At 37.5% G+C, this 23,311-nt stretch overlaps 1 protein-coding gene across 7 annotated transcripts in view; it reads right to left on the minus strand.

Moving 5' to 3' along the window:
• Nucleotides 1-15,396: 15,396 nt before the first annotated feature.
• Nucleotides 15,397-23,311, minus strand: part of mrt (martik) — a 102,139-nt gene continuing 94,224 nt past the window's right edge. For all 7 annotated transcript variants that reach the window (XM_067758662.1, XM_067758668.1, XM_067758663.1 and 4 more), the window contains one exon: nucleotides 15,397-22,712. In XM_067758662.1, coding sequence (XP_067614763.1) covers nucleotides 20,977-22,712 — 1,736 coding nt within the window. In that variant the 3' untranslated portion in view covers nucleotides 15,397-20,976. The remainder of the gene's footprint in view (nucleotides 22,713-23,311) is intronic.

Below are 23,311 nucleotides of genomic sequence, written 5' to 3' on the forward strand. Positions count from 1 at the left end.
GAATATGTCCTTATAACTGACCTCTTATAAGAGGAGGAGAGAGAAGAGAGGAATCTTTTTTTTCGCTATCTCCTTCATGTGATCAAAATTGATTTAAATGACTTAAGAAGTCCAATGCTTTCTTAACAGATAGTAGGCCTTCATATCCTTGAATCAGCTTGTTAGCGCTAACATTTACCATGTTACATAATTCAATTGCCATTGCATGAAAAAAAAATTCTGACAAACTTTCTGAACTTGAATTGTAATTTTCTGAACTTGAAATGTATTTTTCTGAACTTGAAATATATTTTTCTGAGCTTGAATTGTAAATTTCTGAATTTAAATTGAAATCTGAACTTGAATTGTAATTTTCTGAATTTGAATTGGAAACTCTGAACTTGAATTGTAAATTTCTGAACTTGAATTGTAAATTTCTGAATTTAAATTGGAAATTCTGAACTTGAATTGTAATTTTCTTAACTTAAATTGGAAAAGGTGTATAAAAAAAAAATAATAAATGTAAGGCGCGATAACCTCCGAAGAGATCTAAGGCCGAGCTTCTCTTCCAATTTGCGTCGTACTCCTCTTGATTTTCCCTACATATTGGCCGGACGGGACCTACATGTTTTATGCCGACTCCGAACGGCATCTGCAAGGCAGATGAGTTTTCACTGAGAGCTTTTCATGGCAGAAATACACCCGGAGCGCTTGCCAAACACTGCCGAGGGGCGACCCCGCTTAGAAAAAATGTCTTCTAATTTAAAAACTTTTTATTTCTAAAATTTTGATGTTGCTTTTTCCGGGGTGCTAACCCAGGGCATACGGTGTGGTAGGCGGAGCACGCTACCATCACACCACGGTGGCCGGAAAAGGTGTATAAATAGCAAAAATACTGTATACTGTGTAACATAAGCAACGAGGCTGTCGTACTCCGAAAGTAGATTATTGACAAAGTACGACAGATTTGACAAATAGTACGTAGACTATCTGGCGTTTTACTATTATAATACACATAACCCATTGTACAGGTTTACAAGTATGATATGTATGAGAGGGAAACAATTTCTTTCCCTTTGTAACACACGGCAGTTTGACACTTCGGTCAGTGTCAAACTAGCGTGGAAACCAGTGGAACCTGCGTGGAATATGAGTTTTGACACTGAACGAAGTGTCAAAACTACCGGGGTTGCTTCGTCGAAAGCGACACAGGGAAGCAAAAAAGGGATCGGAATATCAGATATGGGTTGCTGTGATGGTAAATTTTTTTGAACAAATTTAGTAGGAAATTTTAAGTGCACCCATATGGGTCCTTCAGAAAATTATAAAAAATTCTTCAATTGGGGTATCTGAGGACGCGTAGTTATTTCAGTATTAAGAATACAAACACGTGAGTTAAGTTTTTCTACCCGTTCAAAAGTTCTCCGCGAAAAACAGTTTGAAACCGAGGTCGACTGCAATAACCCGTCCAAAAAAGCGGAAAGAAAAATGAATAGACGCGTTTTGTCCTGTTGTCAATAGTCCGAAGAGAAAAAGTATTCGAATTATTGGAAGCGAGGCCAAAACGCGTCTATTAATACCTCCCCCGACGGTTTTGGTCGTGTTTTAGCAATCGTCCCCGGTAATATAGTATCACAATTTGTTAATTAAAATTGTCCAAAATATATGGTTATTAAATAGAGATGTAATTAAGTGCTCGTTTGAAAGTAAATAAGTATATTTCTTTGTAATATAGGAAAAAAAAAATTTTAAGCAGTTTTCGATAGCAGCTACTAAACTTCTTTTGGTCCTAAGAAGTACAACAGTGCCAAATAGCATCCACAAAAAAAACGAACAAGAACAAGCATTTTATCAGGTGAGCGTGGCTGTGTATGTGCGTGCTGCTACATATCCTACTTGTAGACCTGTACAATGCACATAACCAGCTCAGCCGTCAGTTTCTTTCTTCTCCGTACGTGACGTATTTAATATGCTAATGCGGCAGTTACCCACCGACGTGTGCCGTACGTAAGGACGTTTGTCGTACGAAGCACGTTTGACCGAACCCTCAAGCCCGTAGGAATCAATGTGTGCGTCTGTGTACATGTACATAACAACATATATAACATATTTGTGTGTGTATTGTTTACAGATAAGCACTGTTGCCATTGACCATTTTGCATGTATGCTAATGGAAACATCAACTTTTTCCAATTTAATTTTTGATATTGTAAAAGGCCGGAATACATATTAAATAAGTATAAATAGATAAAATATTTTTAATCAGCACTTTTACATAATTATTTCGAATTATTTTCACAATTTTTCAATCTTTAATTAGGCGTTTTTGCATAAAATTGCAAACGGTCAAAAATTAGCGTACAAAAGTTTACTAGGCAACTCTGTCTAGTGAGAGAGCGATCAGCTGACACGTTCTTACGGAAAAAATCAAAATTGTTTTGACTTCTACGTTCCGGGCTACGTACGTACGGGCGTTGCACGTCGGTGAGTTTTCGTTTACATTGCACACTCATAAGATAGGTCGTGTCAGCTGACACGTTTTTGGTACGTACGTTCGTGAGTAACTGCCGCATAAGCCATAAGTTTTTGAAGAAAACAAATTAGCAAACATTGGACAGCAACAGCTGTTTGCTTCAATGCTCTCCTTTATAAGTACTTTTATTTATTTTTTAATCATTAAATTTAAACAAACAAACTTAGCTCCAAGATTTGCTAACTTATTTTTTTATTGAATCAATCATAGAAAAGCTTTTGTAATTTTCCAATTTTAAAAAATGTATGGTTATGTTACGAAAAATGTAATCAGCTGATTTAGAGTCATATGTTTCGCTGCTTGCTTATTCGTGTTAAAAGAAATTTTCTCAGAACGAATATGCGAACTTCCCTTCCAAGTGAAATACAAGTTTTTTTCTTTCACCGAATGAGGTGCAGTAACAATAGGTACAGAGCCGCATTAAACCTCAACGGGGCCCTAGGCAACCATCAATTTGGGGGCCCTTTTTTTCACGTCCCTTCCCTTCTTTTTTCGATTAAAAAATACAAAATAATATCTTTCATAAAAATTTTATTGTCGTAATAATATCAATAAAATTGCTATCTACATTTTAAACATGTCGTTTTCTACTTTTGTTTTCGGCAAATTCATCAATATCGATTTTGTTCAATAAATCTGACTCAATGCAAGTATACCTAACATCTCGAGTCGCTCTTGTCGCGTTGTAGCTCTTTCAGCAGCTTTGATTCTTTTTAATTACGAGAAGGATCGTTCGGCAGAAAAATTTGTGCTCATTAATGCTAAAAGAATCCGAAGAGCTATTTCTGTGTTAGGAAATACATCGGCTAATTGATCTTCCATTAGAATGTTATACAAATGACTATGAGATTTTTGTGCATCGGTGTATCTGGAGTTCACGTACCTTTGGAATTGTTTCATTTCAATGAAAAATTCTTCCAAACTTCTGGAATAAAAAGTAACTAAGTTATTTATAGCTTCGTGGAGGTCTCCATCACTTAGAGAAAAGTTGATGAGAAATGGAAATCTCTCTGAAACTTCCATATACTTTCACTGTGAAGATTGTCGATGATTTCGAGGAAACCCTTTGTCCTAAAATCATCGCGAGGTGAAAATTCTACTTTGAAGCATTTCCGTCATTATGCTGTTTTTTTTTTTACGACGAGTACGTTTTACGATTTCTGTTTAACCTACACCAGGTAATAATTGTTTTGTTTTTTCCTCGAAATCATTGAACTTTTCACGGAATAAAACTAAACTCTCTTCTAACGATCCGTACAAAAAAGCACAAGTTTTCAAATCTGCCTTTTCACATTGCTATGACTTACTGAACGCATAGCAGTCAAAATAGAGTTGAAGGCTTCTACACCCTCTGTTCCAAAAATAACCGAAAATTTTCAAAATAAAAACAACCAGTGTACATTTTGAGATAATTCTTTTTATTATTCAATATACTCTCCTTTTACTTCGATACCCTTCTTTGCACGCTAATACAATTTGTCAAATGAGTTGGAAATGTCCTTTGTAGGAACCTTGTCTAGTTCGTCGGTCGTCGCCTTTTGAATGCGGTCAATTGAGTTTTATTTATTTGAGTAAAAATTATTTTCAGTTCTGGGCCCTTATTACGTGTTACGATCAGTGACTGAAAACCATTTTCACTCAAGCAATAACTCTGCAATTGTCACACTTTTTTTTTTTTAATTATAATAAAGAATGGATATAACGAGTACTATTTGTCGCTAGTACAAATATGCCATTAATCCGATCCACCTTTCAAGAGCTATTGTGATTTAAAAAATGAGTTTCGATCACGGATCGTTACACGTAAAACGGTTCCTGATTATATTTTTCTTTCACTCTCTAGAATTTTATGTTTGTAAGAAAATTCTAGAAGTCTTTTTCATTTTTGGGGGGCCCCTAAGATCGTGGACCCCAAGCAACTGCCTACTTGTTAATTCGGCCTTGAATAGGTACAAGTTTGTACAAACTTTTTGCTGGCGGAACATAGCTAAACTTTGGCTGCTAGCTACATATAAAAACTAAAACTTTTTTTATACTGTTACCAGAATTTTTCGAGGTTTTTTCAAAATTATAAAAAAATATAGCAAAAAGATGACCAATTTTCAGCGAAACTAATATTACTAAATCCAACAGTAGATTGAAATGGCATGGAATGCACCGTATGTATGTATGTATATGCTCATGATTATAACTTGTATTAAAGAATTCATTCGATTTATGTTAATTTGATGAGAAAAAGAAGAACAACAACATTATATTCACTAATTTAATTAGTATAACATATGTACATATATAGACTAACTTACATACATATTTACTAGAAAATTAAAAGCAAATGATATGCTACAAGCGTAGGTTAAAGTGCGAAAGTTGTATTCGCCTAGAATTAAGCGACTGAATAAAAAAAAAAACATTAAGTGAAATTACTAATAAATGATGTAAAAATAAATACAAACATTTGTGGATATTATAATTAATATAAATGCACATTTTTATGAACCGATTCACTTTCTTTAAGCTCTCTCTGGATGAACAAAAGCTACACTCTTTAAATCTTTCATCATACTTGACTTGATGTATAGACGGTGGAGAAAAAAATTGTATAGCTCTCCGGTAGATCTGGGGTAGCTCGGATACGAACACCAGAGGTGAGTCTCTGTTTACTTTTATTGTAGATGAGGGACTTTGCATATGTAATAGGTGGAATGACCCGACTTTTATTACTGCGGTAAGGGAAGAGGTACTGGACCTCACCCTGGTTAGTAGAGAACTGGAAGATCGTATATCTGGCTGGAGGTTTCTCAACGAGAACTCCTTCTCTGATCACCGATACATTCAGTTCTCGGTGAACGAAGAACGTCCCGGTAAAATATTTTTTAGGAACCCTAAAAGTACTAACTGGGACTTGTATTGTAGGAAGCTGGGAGAGCTATTGCCTGCGACGCCTACCATTAGTTCGGACCTTTCCGAATCTGAGATAGGCGTTCTGGTGGAAAAACTTCACCTCGGCAAGCAATAGCGCCTTTCAACTGTCCTGTCCGTTGAAAACTTACAGGGGGAAAGGCAAGCCGCCCTGGTGGTCTGATTCTCTTGACGACCTAAGAGCGTCCAGTAGACGGCTATTCAATATAGCCAGGAGGAGTAAATTACCCTCGGACTGGGAGCTCTATAAGGTGAAAACGTAGAAGGATGCAATGAATCCGCGGGGCTTACAAAAATACTCTCTAGTAATCCCGCCCTTCTGGGGTATCTGAGAGATGATGGTGGGGACTGGTCGATGAGTAGCGAGAAGTCTCTAATGATTTTACTGGACAATCATTTTCCCAATGTCCATGTTGCGCAGGGATGTTCGCCTGTATGGTCGGCGGTCGCTGGCCATGCAGAAATGCCTGCCATTCCACTACGGGAAAGCCAAATTACCTGGACTTTAGGGATTTACTGCCGCTGGTTGGCCATCATCTACACTAACTGCCTCAGGCTAAACTGTATCCCGAAGTCTTGGCACACGGTTAGGGTCATCTTTATTCCGAAGGCTGGCAGAAGCTCTCATGTATCATTTAAGGATTTCAGGCCAGTCTCTCGTCGTTTCTTCTTAAGACGTTTGTGCGGCTGATTGACTTGTACCTACGGGAAAGGATTCCACGGGGGTTACTGCATGCCTACTGCAAGGGCAGATCGGCGGAAACGGCTCTCCATTCGATTGTAAAGCAAATAGAGGGGTCCCTGGAACACAAAGTGTTTGCTCTGTGTGCCTTTCTAGACACCGAGTGGCTTTTAATAATGTCTTACCGGGGCAATCGAAAGAGCACTGGGTTTAGGAGTCGAGGCGACTCTGGTTGAATTTATTAGTAAACTTCTATGCAGCAGAATTGTCGCAGCGGAGTGGGGAGGGGCCATAATTAAGAGGAAGGTGTGCACGGGCACGACACAGGGGGTGTCCTATCTCCTCTGCTCTGGGTTGTGGTAGTCAACGAGCTTTTTGTGGAGCTGGAAGCCAATGGTTGTCGTGTGGTTCCCTATGCAGATGACCTCGCCATTCTAGTCAGAGGCAAATTTATGGGCACCCTGCGCGATGTTCTGCAGGGCTATCTGGATACTGTGGCTAGGTGGGCTGAATCATGTGCATTGGCGGTCAACCCGGCAAAAACGGAATTGGTTCTTTTTACAAGAAGATATTAGATGCCCGATTTCAGAACTCCCTCAATTTGAGGGGTAGCGTTAGTACTGTCTGATAGGTTTAAATATTTGGGAATTGTTTTGGACAAGAAACTGCCCGGAGACCCAATGTGGAAGATAGGGCCAAGAAGGCCGCGTTTGCCTTGTACTGCTGCAGGGGGGCTATCGGAAAGAGATGGGGACTCTCACCAGGAGTAGAACACTGGCTTTATGAGATGGTGGTCACACCGATTCTGCTCTATGGGGTGCTGGTCTGGTGGAAAGCACTGGACACGGCTAGCACCTACAAAATGTTATTGTCAGTGCAACGGACGGCGCTGATCGGTATCAGTGGCGCTCTCAGAACAACACCTAACCTTGGCACTGAAGGTCATGCTGAACATATATCCAGTAGATGTTGCGGAAAAGGCGGCCGCGGCCCGGTCATTAGTCAGGCTTCGTGATATGTGCTCTCTGACTTCAGACACTCGAGTCTTCTTACCAGTTTCGGCTTTATCCCGGACAGGATGAACTATAGTATGCCGGTAACTGCTCCCTATACAACCTTCACCCAAGTCATTTCACCGAGAGAGGAGTGGGGAAGAGAAATTATCTGGGGAATGGGACCGGTTAACTTGTTCACGGATGGGTTGAAGTTGGACGGAAAGGTTGGTGGGGGGGGGGGGGGGGGTCTTTTGTCAAGAGCTAAATTTAAGCCACAAGTTTAAGTTGGCTGATCACTGCAGTGTATTCCAAGCGGAAGTTGCTGTGATTAAGGATGTGGTGGATGAAATGATATCCAGTCTTACTACGGTTAGGGAATTTAACATATACTCTGATAGCCAAGCGGTTATCAAGGCCTTGAGCTCAACTACAGTGCGATCGACGGTGGTCTGGGAGTGCCTGACCTCGCTTGCGATTGCATCGAATTATTTTACAATTAAGATTATCTGGGTCCCGTGCCATAGATATATCCCGGGTAACTGTCAAGCGGATCTCTTAGCCCGCATCGGTACAACTGAACCTGATGAAGATGGCTGTAGGGATTTCGGGATTCCGCTGGCCACCTGTGGATTGCTCTTCCATAGCTGGGCCTCGAGTCAGCTCAGCAAACGTTGGGCGGACACCACGTCTTGCAGGGTAGCAAGATCTTTCTTGCCGAAAGTGGATGGCAGGAGGTCTGCTGAAATAATTGGGTTCACTAAGGCTCACCTATAAATGGTCATTGGGGTTATGACAGGGCACTGTCCCATGGGTATCCATGCGGTACGTCTCAATATACTGCAAACACCATCATGCAGCAGCTGTGTGGAGGATGATGAGGTGGAATCATCACATCACTTTATGCTTGATTGCCCAGCTTTTGCCAGAACAAGGGGAAGGTATTTTGGTCGGGACTCACTTGGATCTCCCGAAGATGTATCCAAGGTTGAGATCGGTATCATTCGTAGCTTTATCGTTGCTACCCAACGATTCTCTAAGTAGCTTTATCTACGTCACCGTTACTTTATTTTATTTTATTATATGTGGTATCATCACAACGGACCTTGCATGTTGTCCAAGTGAGCTTCCTCTATCAGGGTAGCTACCAGCAAACCTAACCTAACCGGTAGATTCATGATCCGATGACAACGGTGTGTATCGAAGAAGGTTTAATGACGAACTGTATGAGCTGTACGCATGAGCTTTTGCATAGACACCCGTATTTGCAAGTCGAGCAATAGGAAGACTACCACTGTGTCGGGAGCGACAAAAGTCTAGCAATTGACCGGCCGCTTGCATGTTACGCGTCCCATGTATGGTCGTCGAGCCTAAAGGTTATTTATTGGAAAAAACTACAGGCCAGTGAAAACACCGCTTTCAGAACTGCTACAGGGTTGTGTCTTAGGTCCCCAGAATACTATTTTAACAGTGAAGCGAGAGAACTCCCCATAAGGGAGAGAAATGAAATGCTGGACAAACAGCTTCTCCTGAATACCCACAATCATTATGAGAAAATATAGCACCTGAGAACTCAGCAGTATGAAGAAAAAGAGCACAAAAAGGTCCTCAGTGAAATCCACCAAAACACATAGCACCTCTATGCCAGGAATCGCCCAGAGAACCCCGTTCTTAAAGTCTCTGGTCCACCCCTGTTGAAGCTGTAATTTTCCTTGGACTCCCGTTGGAGGATATTGATGACAATTTGTGAGTGTGCGCATCTATTGGATGGGGCGAAGCACTACTACAACAACAACTTAATTTCGCGGCTACTATTCAGGTCTGCAACTTTTTCCAGAGAAAGTACTGTAAGTCAGTAGATGCCTGTCTGCTGTTGAAACTGTTGGCGTTTCCCCTGTTTAGACACATGACTTAGGAAGATTACTAAGATGCATAGGGATAGGTTCCAAACATGCGTTAAATACTGAACATCAACAAAGCTATGCCACCTCAGCCATTGATTTTCAAGGCAGCGCCTTGTGATGGCTTCGTGAACCTACGAGATCGTGATAGTAATAGGCGCTAAGTTGTCTCTGTTGTCTAGCTTTGTCAGCCGAAGGATGAATTATAAATTTCCGGCCCGCTAAAATCTTGTCACCAAATGCGATTGATATTTTGTCGTTGTTTTGTAGGGCTTGGCAAGGCCGCAGCCTTTTCCAGTCCAGTGGAATCGATGGTTAGTAGGAAACATGAGACGAGGGGGATGCGCGCTTCGTGTAATCTTCCAAGTCGTCATATTTGGATTTTTAAAGTTGGTCGATCTAGATAAGTAGTAGAGTTAGGCTATAAGATGCAGGTCTTAGCAGCTATCGCCAGTCGATGCAGTTACCATCTTTGCGCTTAAGAAGCAGATTTCTGGCAAATTTTATTAATTTCCTATCATTCACCGTGTTAAACGTCATATCCTCTATTTGCTTTGCACGGCCCCGCCTCCTACTGTCGGCTGGAAAATTGGAATGTCATACGTCGTTGTGTGGTTGAAGTCACCGAAGTTTATGCGGGTTTTGCCGGTGAGTAATGCACTGATGTTGATTCGAAATTCACTTGGGCAACACGTAACAGAAGGTATGTAGATATTAATGATATCGAGGTCGACATCGCCTGATTTTGACTTTTTTTGGGTCAAATAGATGATACCCCCGGTGTCATGGGCGATGAAAGCAAAAACGCCTCGTTATCTCTCGAAAAATCTTTTTTATGGACGTTATAGCCACTGCAAGTTGACAGGTCCGATCTTGCGGTTAGCTTTCTTTTGTATTGCTGCGATATGTCTACACGTTCTATGTCCTTAGTATTTGTTATCTCTCCAGTTAAACCGATAGGGGCGTACCCGTTGTCAGCAGCACAGCACAACGTAGGCCTCGTCCAAAGTCCTGAACATATTCAAAAACGCGAAGACTCAATAATTGTAATCAAAGTACTCTAGCGGGAGTCCAAAACATCTAGCAGTTTCAACAGGGTTGGATCATAGGGATGCTTCTGTTAGAGGTGTAGGTTCCACATTACAATTGAAAAGATGGTTGGTGTCATGTGGGGCACATCGCATGCAGGGCATACATTACGTATGAAGCGATTGATTTTAGACAAGTAAGAGTTTAGCCTGTTACAGTATCCAGATCCAAGTTGGGCCATAGTGACTCGTGTATCCCTTGGTAGTCTGCTTTCTTTTGGGTTAACCATAAAACCATAACCAAATAAAAAAGCAGATCGAACTTACCTTATGGAAATCACTGTAATCGATTAATGGTGCCATACCATAATGCTAACGCCATAACCATACCATAACCAACCAATTGGTTTTTGGTTTTACCCATTTCCATAACCTATAAATATTTGAGTTGGTGAATATATTAACTTTTTGTATATTTTATTTATTGCTTTGGATGCGTTTTGACTAAGAGACTTATTTGTTGTGGAATATGTTTGTAATTTTTTGCGTTTTCTTCATTTTTATGAAATTTTCACGATTTTTAGGTTAAGGCACCATTAATCGATCACATTGGAGATGGATATGGATATGGGTATGGTTACGACTATGGCGTTAGGGTTAAGGAAGTTTAATTTGGCCTTTTTTCTGCAAGGGTTGGTTGGTGTATATTGATACCGATGTTCACCGGGCGCGATCTATCATAATCGGTATCAATATACACTATCCAACACTTGCAGAAGAAAGCAGACTACGAAGAGAGACACGAGTAACTATGGCTCAACTTCGATCTGGATACTTTAATTGTGCTTCAGTTTAAAATTCAAATTAGAAATCAATTAGAACGTTTGTTTGATGGTTTGAAACGAATACAATGTAATTAATTTATGGCCTTAGTAATTTGTTTTCAGACTTAAAGTAAATATCGGACATCCTCACTTCCCCTCTTTAACTTGTTTATTTATTTTAATTTACTAATTTTAATTATAAGAAATGAAAAACTGATTTTGCAGCTACCAATATTTTCGCACAATTTTTCACGATTTTTATTTCTTTCGTATAACACTAAGACTGATTGATCATGTCGTACAAATAATCGATAACTGTGACAACATCGCATTTCTAGTGTTTTTGAAATCGTTTTTCAAATCGAATTCTAACCTAGTTCTCTTACCATTTCTGCATTTGAGAACTACATTAGCATTCTAATGTAAAATTGCAATATTTCGTTAACATTAGAAATTGTGTTCGCAGGGATGTCTGTAGGTGGTAATAAAATTAAAGAAAAAAAAAACTTTTTTAAAAATAATCTTTTATTATTGGTTAATAAAACTAACTAAAAAGTAAAAAATAAAATTTAAGAAAAAAATATTTTTTAAAAATAAGCTCTTATTATTAAAATATTGTTTAAATTAGTTATGTAATCTTTACTTAGTTATTTGTCACGTTTCTCATCCTATCCATTTCTTTCAATGCATCAACATTACAAGGTTCTTCGAAGTCAACTTTGAACAGTCAAGTCCTTCGATTCAAAGACCTGCTACAGATCTAACTCGGCTTAAAGCCACATAAGCTTGACCAAAGCAAATAATTTGCAGCCTAGATAAATAACAGCATGATCCCTGCATTTTGTGCTCAGTTGAAGCCCACAAGACAATCGGGAGCATTCTTCATTCAGCTGTGCCGTGATTAAATTTTAGAAGGAAATTGAACTGATTTAGGCTGTATTATGTGAACACCATCGTTTCCAAAGTATACGCGAACCGATGGTATAGTTGAGTACGTCTGTAATATGGCCATATAATTTCAGTGATGTGACCTATTGTTCCATTTACAAGTCCCTTAGCAACGTCAACGTTAGATCTCAACATAACTTTAGCACCAACAAATATTTCTAGTTCTTTTGGAAGACCTCCTGTTGTGTTAATGGCTGAGTGTATTATATTATTAACATCAAACTAATCATTGTTTTTGTTCCATCAATTAATTGATCTTGCTAATAATCAGTTATAAGCTGAGTGAAAGAAATTGTGCTTTTGAAACGATACGTTGAGCCAATTGTCAACAAACAATCGATAAAAAACGTTGAGTGAATAGAGCGGAAAATTTTTATGCTCACTAATTTGTCGTAAAATTGCAACTGTGCGTTCCAAGAAGTTATCACTAATAAACTTCGCCAGCAGTTGTGCTTTTGGAATGCGCCCCATGCTTTGTTCAACTCATTCAAATGAATTTGTATATACTATGTGAATACACATGTTCACGTGTTCTTGCACCAACAAAACGTTAAATACATACATACATACATATGAATATACAGATTTTCGAGAAAACATATCGTATGTGTTTGCCAAAAGTGGCTTCACTTCGGGTATCATCATCTTCGGTTGTCAGATCTTTCGCGTTCAACGCTAACGCGGTGTCAGGATGAAAAAGACTCAACCAAATTACTGATACGAATCGCTACGTTTAAATAACCCTGACTGAGTATGAGTACACGATTTTTTATATCATGATGAGAATATGTTGGAGCATATTCATAATCGAAATAAAAGGTGATTAAGTTAGTTGAAGCATTTTTGACAGAGAGCACATATAAAATGGCGGCCACCGTGGTGTGATGGTAGCGTGCTCCGCCTACCACACCGTATGCCCTGGATTCGCACCCCGGGCAAAGCAACATCAAAATTATAGAAATAAGGTTTTTAAATTAGAAGAAGATTTTTCTAAGCGGGGTCGTCCCTCGGCAGTGTTTAGCAAGCGCTCCGGATGTATTTCTGCCATGAAAAGCTCTCAGTGAAAACTCATCTGCCTTGCAGATGCCGTTCGGAGTCGGCATAAAACATGTAGGTCCCGTCCGGCCAATTTGTAGGGAAAATCAAGAGGAGCACGAAGCAAATTGGAAGGGAAGCTCGGCCTTAGATCTCTTCGGAGGTTATCGCGCCTTACATTTTTTTGTTTTTTTTTACATATAAAATTGGTCAAACAGTGCTAACTAACTTAAAATCATATTTTATTGTGACTTTGCCTATGTGGCGTTCAGTTTGCAACTGATTGCAGATCTCTGCTCTGTGGGTAAAATCTGTAAAACAAAATCAAGTGCGCAGAAAAGTATGCAACATTTACGAATAACAGCCTAACTTCTACGTTCGTTGCATACACAAACAAAGCGAAGTTTCCTCGTTCTTGAGCCGCTGTAAGTTATTCATCATCCCTCTAAACAAAGGACTTAGGCTTTTATTCCCTTGTGAACACAAATCTTTACCAATAACTCTGTTATCGATTAATTTATCGAATTCTCGCAAAGTAATATTGCATTGTCATCGGAGTTATACATGTGTGCAAAATTTCAGCTCAATCGGACACCGGGAAGTGTGTCAAATTTAACTTGCAAGATTTGATTACAAACAACAGCCAAGGGAAAGTAATTAAAAGCTTATAAAAAGGAATAAGTTGTCTAAAATCCACCCCAATCAACAGAGCCCCCATGTGGATCGGAATATGACCCAGATTAAGATCATAACGTTGTTGTTGTATTTGCATGTAAAATTTTCAGTGTTCAATGAAACACAGCTATTTATATTTATATATGTATTTATTCGTAGTAGGTATATATTTACACATATTTAAAGTTTTTTTGGTACGTAGACCTGTCTTTTCAAATAATTTCAATTTATACTTATTAAAATTATTTACAATATAAAATGCGTTTGAAACTTAACCTAAAAAACATTTCTTAGCTAAAGAAAAATAACTGTGAAACATACCTATGTATATATTAATGTATTTTCTTTTTTAATATTAAATTCATTAAGGTTTATATTTTTTTCTGATGCTTAAAATTGAACAATCTTTGTGCGGCTTATAAATGTTATCGGGGATTAGAATGTTCCTAATTTAGACTAAATTTACAAAAAAAAAAAAAAAAAGTGTGCTACATTTAGAATTCAGATAAAAGTAGCTTTTTATTTTAGTAAGAAGTAACACTGCGATTTATAAGAAAACGAAAAACACTAATAACTCGGTTTGTACAACCTCAAAAAAAAAAAAAAAAAAATAAATATTTAAAACAAACTCACGATATTATTTTTTATTTGTTTTAAACTTTATCAGTCAACTATACTATTATTTAATGTGTTTGAGTCTTCATATTAAGTTATAAAAAGAAAATAAAGGCTGCTTTACATTTATTTACTTCAAAGCGAAAAAAACGATAAATCGCTCAATTGTTATCTTTTGCCTGACTTACATAAAGCACTTGCCTCATTGATCTACTTTGACGCTTTGATGGCGACAACAATATCTGGACTTTTGTCTTCGACTTGTACGTAAATCCGCCTTCATGGCGTGTTTAAGTGTCAAAGCGTACAGCGCGGCAAAGGTCTTATTAATGTATTTCAGGTCTTTGCTCTTTCAGAAAGAAAATAAGGCTGGATTTACTCTACATGTTATGCCAAGAGTTTCGAATTTGACAGATGCACGTAATATATTCAAAATATCTGAAAATTTTAATTTGATTCCTGTTCCCTAAACCCTGATCATAAACGCCTTATGATAGGCCCGACACATAGGACTTTTGATGCAGAATCGTGCGCTGACAGATACATAAGTACATTGCATGTATTTGTATGGTGATCGACAAATAGTCTATGCATGCTGCATCAAACATCTTTTGTGTTCGGGCCTTAACAGTTGTAAAAGTGTTGAATTTGGGCGTTATTCAAGAAAACTTAAATATTTGGCGTTTCGCAAAAGATTTTTGAGAGACCATTTGTATGTATTATTCAGCATATTTTAACCTGTTAAAGGGATAAATCGCCTGGGCCCGTATTACGTATCAGTGACTGAAAACCATTTTCACTACTACATTTAACTATGCAACTGTTAAACTATTTCTAAAAATTATATAATGTTTTGGATCCTAAGGGTACACATATATCGTTAATCCAATCCCTAATTCCAGAGCTTTTATGTTTTAAAAAATGAGTTTCGATCGTAAAACGTAATACGGGCCCTGGCTGATCTCCTTTGTAGAAGTTGTTTTACCAACCCTCATTTTTGCCGCTCCAAATATTTTAAACTTTCAGAAATTGGAGCATACTCATAGTAAAAATAAAATAGGTTTTAAATTTAGTTACAGCTTTTTTGACAGATATCTCATAGAAAATTATGTCAAAAAGCTGCAACTAAATTTAAATCTTATTTTATTCTGACTATGACTATGCGCCATTGAGTTTATCAACTAAGATTTAGTTTTAAATAATAGCATTTATTAATTTAGTTCAAAAACTGTTAGTTAATACAGGGTTATAAGAAAAATATATTCTGATTTTAAATTCATTTAATGGGAATACGTGTTTTATTTTGTGATAAGTACAAAATTTAATAAATAATAAAAGATATGACCATAACTTACTGAGTGTAAAAGTAAAAAAAGTACAGTTATTATTGAATTTAATAATACAAATTAAAGGTATACAACTAAATTAATAATACTCCTTACTAAAGGCAGGAAAAGCTTCTAAGTGAAAACTCATCTGCCTTGCAAATGCCGTTCGGAGTCGGCATAAAAAAAAAACAAGTAGGTCCTGTCCCGCCAATTTGTAGGAAAAATTAAAAGGAGCACGAAGCAAATTGGCGCCTTACATTTATTTATTTTTAAAGGCAGGTAGTGTATCCGCGACTATATAAACTGTTTTTTCGCTTGTTTTCGCTCTTTCACTTTTACTTTTTTATTTTATGCCTCATGTAAGTAAAATGTTTTAACTAGAGCTTACGATTTCTCGAACTTGGTCGAGAAGAGATTTCTCGAGAGCCTCGCCTTCTCGCGAGATTCTCGCATCTCGAACTACTTGTAAGGCTCGCGAGCTTCTCGACATTCAATTTAATCGATTCATTGGCTGTTTTATATAGAGCTTACGATTTCTTTTGGACCACAAAACCACAACTAAAAAACACCGAATTGTATAGAATACTGCCAATGCAGCGACTGAATTGAAAGTCGATAAGCTCGCGAGTATTACGATTACTTCGAGACACGAGAATCTCGAAAATATTGCTTGTGTTCGAGAAGAAATCGTAAGCTCTAGTTTTAACTAAAATAAAATTTAGGTTTACACCGCTTTTGCACAGATTGCATGACTCTGCATATATTACTCTTTACGTGAACATATAAATTATGTTTAAAATCGAACTAATTTTGAATAGAGTTTAAACTCGCACTGAAAAACAGGGCTTGAAAAATTTACATTCAAATTTAAATTAAACTTTTTAGCAAGGGGAATTCAATACAACGCGGTGTTATCACATAGTGCAGTAATAAAGGTGAAGTCAATCACATAACCTAAATTTTTCAGCAGTTCTATTTGCCAGTATTTACGAGTATTATGCTCGATTTTCACTAGGTAAAATTTGACCGCAAACTTGGCCGTATCTATGAAAACATGATGGAACCGCTTTTGACCCCAACTAACCAGCGGGTCAGCTTGAGCCAGTTTTTGACCTATTGAAAACAAAGCATTACTAATAAACTAAACAAATACTCATTTCAAATTCACATTTAAAGATAAAACAAGGTTTTAAATTTGATTTTTACTTGAAAATTCTTAAATTTCACAATCAAAAATTATATTTTCTCTGATTTCACTTTCCTGCCTTTTTGCTATGATCGGCAGTATGTAAAGAGTATTATATTTCTAAAAGTATAGTTAAATCTTATCCGATCGTAATAAAATGCAAAGGATGTTATGTGATAGAATTGCCAGAACAGAACGTTAACCGAATGAGAACACTTGATTATTCATTTAATCGTCAAATATCACCTTGTATCGAGGAGAATTCAGTACCAGGGGGTCAATTCCCTAACTGTGAAAAATTGAAAAATGTACGCTTATTGAAAACTCATTTGCACACACAATTTACACTTTAAATTTTCATGCGATTCAGTAAACTATTGTGCACATTGTTTCGCTGAATGAGCGCTGAATGTAAGTCTTATGTCAGTGAGAAAATATTCATCAAACGCCATGAAAAAAAAGTCATTCTGCAACAGTGCGTATGAGTTTTGAATGTCAAAATAGTGTAAACTGACTGCCAAGAAAACTCATGAAGTTTTTATCAGTGAGTTTTTTTGTTCACAGTTTTGCTTTACTGAATCAGAATTTCAAAGTTTACACAATTTCTTGTGTACACTTTAAAACTCAGAGTTAGCGAATAGTGGGGCCCTATGTTGTTTTCCCAACAGCTGATTGCTTCTTCTTGATTATTTTCCCTACAACGGCTCAATGCGAGTTCAGTACCAAGTGTTTTTATCCCTGGTATAGATTCGCCTTGCTTTTTAATTTTGTGTTAACTTACATACTAAATTTATTGTGGAAGTTTATTTTTAAGGAATTCTTTGTTACAACGGAATGTATTTGTTTTGTATTTTCAATAATTCAAGTTTAAAATTCGTCAATTCTTATAAACTTATACAAATCTCGAAAACTTGTACATTTTTTTTATAGTTTATAAGATTTTCGAGGCTTTAATACGTTTATATGAACTGTCCTATTATTTTTTTGTCTTTTATAATTATTCTCTCAATTTAAACAATGGAACTATCGACCATACTTTTTGTATGAAAATAAATCTAGTTGAAGTGGATAAATGCATTTAAAATAAAGTTATCAGACTTCCTGAAAAAGAAAGCATCGAAACGCGTTGACTGGGAACCGAACTTTGCAAAAGTCCAGCGTTATATATTATTTGAATTATATTAACCCTTGAGTTCACTTGGTTCTCCTTTTTTTTCAAAATATATATTGCAATACATCAAAAAGGCTCTGCATAATACTAGGTTCAAACACACACCAAATTGGCAATTTATACTATTTGGGCAATTTATTACGCAATTTATCATATAATAATAAATTTCCAATTGAAAAAAAATTGCGTAATAAATTGTTTCAAACTGCAAATACAACCTTGTAAAGTGTGTTTATTGAGTAGATTTCAACGTCAGTTGCGCATGGCTGAACTATATGGTTGGCTCATCTCATCAGCTGATTTTATGTCTTTCATTTCACTGGAGTAGGGATTGTCAAAAGAAGATGGCAAACTCAAAATGAAACCAAAACATTGAACACATTTTCTTACAACACACAAAAATTTCAAAGTTTTATGCTTTCATTCCATTTCATTCGCCTAATACCAACACGCACATTTTAACAGTCTGAACAAAGGTATCTTCTTGCTGTAGAGATGAGCCAACCAGCTATCAAATTACTATTGTGTAAGCTAAATCGAGTTGTATGAACAGCACTCAATTCAAATCGAAATTTCCTCAATTTATTTTTCTGTTTGAACATAGTATAACAGTCAAATCGTTAAAATATTGTAATACTATGTACAAACACACACCAAATTGGCAATTTATACCATTTCGGAAATTTATTACGCAATTTATCATATAATAAATTGTAATAATAAATTGCCAATTTAAAAAAAATTGCGTAATAAATTGTTTGAAGCTGCAAATGCAACCTTGTAAAGTGTGTTTATTGAGTCGATTTAAACGTCAGTTACGCATGGCTCAACTATATGGTTGGCTCATCACTTCAGCTGATCTTGAATTTTTTTCATTTCACTGGAGTAGGGATTGTCAAAAGAAGATGGCAAACTCAAAATGAAACCAAAACCTTGAACACATTTTCTTACAACACACAAACATTTCAAAGTTTTATGTTTTCATTCCATTCAATTCACCTAATACATATCAACACGCACAATTTGACAGTCTGAACAAAGGTATGTTGTTGCTTTAGAGATGAGCCAACCAGCTATCAAATTACTATTGTGTAAGCTAAATTGAGTTGTATGAACACCAATCAATTTAAATCGAAATTGCCTGAATTAATTTTTCTGTTTGAACATAGTATAAGAAATAATTAATGACTTAACACATATACAATATGCCACTCACTTGGTGGACACGGAATAAACTGACAGCTGAGTTTGCTGTGTTTATTTTAATTGTTAACGCAAGTTATGCGACGCAGCTGTCGACCTGTGAGATGCAATTGTTCATGTTTTAAGGCTATTAGTGGACTAACCAAAAAATTAGTATTAGTGCGTACACAAACAAAGAATATCAAGCACTTATATCCACTAAAACACATTTACATAGTCATGCTTCGTAAAATGAATAACCGCTCATAATCCACGAAGCAGTTCAGTACTCAATTGTCTTATTGAGGAAGAAAGTCAACTGTGTTATACGAAAACACTAATTTGAATCAGTATGACTAACAGTACAATAAAATGAATATAGTCATATCAGTCTTCTGACGCTAGCAACACAACGATGTACACGAAACTAAACTGAATACAGCGCTAAGGAAAAACCGATAATAAACGAAGTATACAGTGTATTACACACAAAACCAATATGCTACTGAGTTAAGCTGCAGACATTGGTGCTTTATCGGTAACCGTATCGGTAACCTTATAACAGCTGATTCGACCAACTTTATGGGAATCAATGCAATCGATTATTGGTGCCGCTAAGGTCGTAACCGTATCGTAGCCAACCAATTGGTTTTTGGTTAACCGTCGTAACGATAAACAGCTGATTACGTTAGGGATACGACTGCAGCGATACGACATACAGCACCAATGACTCCCGCTTTAAAGCGACTATGATTTCAGTTTATACTCAACAATGTCATATATGTATGAGACATATGTGTTGCTAGTCACTCATAGTATTTGTCTGTACTTGACTAAGTACACATTTAGACACAATTTTTTGGCTCATGACCAAGTGCACTAATTTTATTAGTACTCAAAGCAGACCTCTGCTGTCGACACATCCGTCAGACTTTGCAAATTTTGTACTTTTGACGTACGTCAACATTGCCTTTTGATACTTATTGATCGCGTTCATGAAAATATGTGTGCAAAATTTAGCAATGCTATTAGTTAATAAATGAATCTCTTTTTAATGATAAAATCAACAATTTCATTCCAGATAAAAGTATTTACGTCACTTTTTATATGTCTCACTTTACGCTGCATATGAACGTGCTGTCAGTGGAAAATGACGTACGTCGTGACCGTTATGGAATGTAATTTCTGAGTCCATAAGAGCGATTTTTTGAACTGAAGATGTACTTCGTCCGGTTTTTAAACATTTGTTAAGAAACAAAAATATAACAAACTCTAAAAAAGTATTTCAAATAAAAGCTCAATTCGATTTTTTTAACAAAAAAAAAAAAAAAAAAAAAACAGGTGAGGGTGACGCTGTTTTCAGCAGTACCGAATACCTCATACCTTTCATGAATAGAGCTGAAGAATAATCGGATCAAATTCCAAAAATTCTTTATACCTAAACAATGAGTTGTGTAAGATATAAGCGATATATTCGATTAATCTCAAACACATGACTGATTTCATGTATACACGAGTATACGTAGCTATTAACACGAGGGAGTTATAACGATGAATATCTATTATATATGCGACCCATCTTGACGATTTGTTTAGATAACTGTCTAGGGCATACATTACGTATAATCGCACATCCCATAAAGTTTCAAGTTTTCGATTCCGACAATTGATTATTGGGTTTTATCAAAATACTTAAAAAATTGATGGACCAGTTATTGTGCAAAAAGAGAGACGGACATGTTCAAATCAACTTAGCTCGGTCTATCTCTTCTCTCTTCAGGAGCTAACCTTTTCGGAATCGCACCAAACTTAATACACCATTTCATATTCATGAAAGGTATAAACAAAGCTTTTGAACTTAAACTATTTTGTCCTCAGTGGAGGTCCTTCCACACCCATGCTACGAACTAAGAAGGTAGCTTCACTTAAGCCTACTTGCTCAACAATTTTGAACTTAACATCTTCTATTCCTTTTCTAATGACCAATTATTTCCATACCATCGGAGGCATCTTCCGAACCTTCATCACTTTGTTCTTCTGTTGCATCATTTGGCATACTTTCTTGAGTGTCAATTGCGTCATGTTGCTCCATATCACCGTCCCGATAGCCCTGCGACGTATATTCACTTATTGCATACTCATATTGATGCGGATCTTTGCTACCGCCCGTTCCGTCGTCATCGTCTTCGGACAGGTCCAATTGTGCGCGCACATTTCTCATTATAAATTGTATTCCATCCTCCTCATTATCGTCTTCATCTATCTCGTTCGTTTGTTCCAAATTTAGGTTATTCCCAATGCCATTGGGCTTTACTTTCATATTCTTTGCAGCTTTTTTCTCTTCGAATTGCGTCTGCATTTTTCGCACTTGTTTAATTTCATTGTTTAACATTTGCTTACGCGCCTGTTTTTCTAATCTTTTCTTGCGTTTTTCGATCTTTACAGCGCTACCCATCAACTGTTTGCTCATTTGTTGGAATTGCATAGCTTGATCTTTAAAAGCTTGCATTAACAGCTCGTCTTGCTGCTTTTGGAATTCGTGCTCTTCTCGTGCTAACTTCATTTGCCGTTTGAAAAATTCATTGACTACCTCGCGTTGCATTTGTCGTAAGGAGAGAGCCACATCTTGCAAAACTTTAGATGTAATTTGATCTCGGTCCCGCGCCGCACGGTTACTTGTTGTTGGTTCTGTAGTCGGTGGACGCTGCGTCGTGGACGTCGATGTATATGAATATGACCTCGGCATTCCATGATCTTCCACAATGCCATTTTGATAACCTTCTTCAAAATCCTCACCACCACCGAACTCCAATGCTGCTTGGCGTGGTGTTAATCTGTTTGCAAACTGTTGTTCGGGTGGCCGTAATATACGTTTTGGTGGAATTGAGCTTGATGTCCCTAAACGACGTTTACGGATATCCAGTAGTTGTTGTTGTGCTTGCTGACTAGTTGATGGACCATCGGGAAAGCCATAAAATGGTTGCGAAGATTGATATTCGGGTGGCGCTGGTGTTGCATCTAAATCGGGTACAACTACTTCTTGATGTCGCATATATGACGGATCTAAAACAGGTGGTAAGCGTGTCGATACCGTAACGGATTGTGATGCTTGTGGTTTCTGGAGATGGTTGCTTATAAGTCTACGCTGATAGTTTAACATAGTAGGCGGGGTGCTACTATTTCTAGCATTCATGGCTGCATTTCTTTTGTCAGCCATGGCATATGCATTGCTGCTATAAGCGCTATTTAGGCGCAGCGCACTCGATGTTGGGTTCATTGCAAGTGGTGGTGGAGGTGGCAAATTGGCAGCGGAGGTGGTTGTTGTCACCTCGTTAGGCGATACCTTTGCGAAAGGTGCTATACGTAAAGGAGGTAGCTGCGAGGGCACCGGTGTTGTGTTAGCGCTACTAGACCTTGACGATATTACACCGTTAGGTGTGCTAGTGGCATTACTTGTTCCTGTTGTTGGACTTTTGTTAGTGCTTGTAGGGTCTGCGGATGTTGGAGGTGCAACACGTCGACTCAATATCATAATCTCGGGAGCACTTTGTCTTTTGTTATGTGACTCATCTTCGACTGGTGGTTGCGGAGTCGTTGAGGTAGACGCTACAGGAGAATCGCAGGCATCGGTAACTTCTTTTTTGATTTCGGTTTGAAATTGTATGTGATCTGTCGTGTCTTTTTTCTTAACCGTGGCTGCTGGTTCGTAACCTGTAGAGAATAAAACATAGATATTAATAAAGACAAACGAAAAGTTGAGCGAATATTTGATTTATTTATTTATATAAGACCAGAGAAAGTTCCTTAGCGTTTCCATGTGCGAGATTTAAAGTGGTGACAGAAATAGTTCGGGTAATAAACAACAACTTTCGCTGAAGCATAACTGGTTAAGGCTAGCCCTCCATATTTTTACTAGCCTAGTTGATACCCTCAGAAGTGCAGAACCAAAACACTAAAATAAATGGAGGTTACTGCCCCATCACTGTACAAATTTTGAACAATTCTTAGCTGAAAAATAATATGTATGAAAAAACGGAACGACAAGCTGGGTTAGGTAGGGTTGAGAGCAGTGGGCCAACAAGTGCTACCACTTCATGGAGTTAGCTAAAACTTACTTAAAGCCCCTGTTTCGAGCATGGATAATATCGTAAAATCACTGAAAACCAGTTGACCGAGAGTAGCTTAGGGTCAGAGAATGACACAACACATACTGCAAGCTTTCCCTTCTCCAATACATCTGTTGTTGCGACAGTTATCACAGGATCTGATGTTCATCATAGCGGCGTTAGTGTATAACAAACCATTTCCAC

Source organism: Eurosta solidaginis, chromosome 1, assembly GCF_040869045.1.
Source record: "Eurosta solidaginis isolate ZX-2024a chromosome 1, ASM4086904v1, whole genome shotgun sequence".
Lineage (NCBI taxonomy): Eukaryota > Metazoa > Arthropoda > Insecta > Diptera > Tephritidae > Eurosta > Eurosta solidaginis.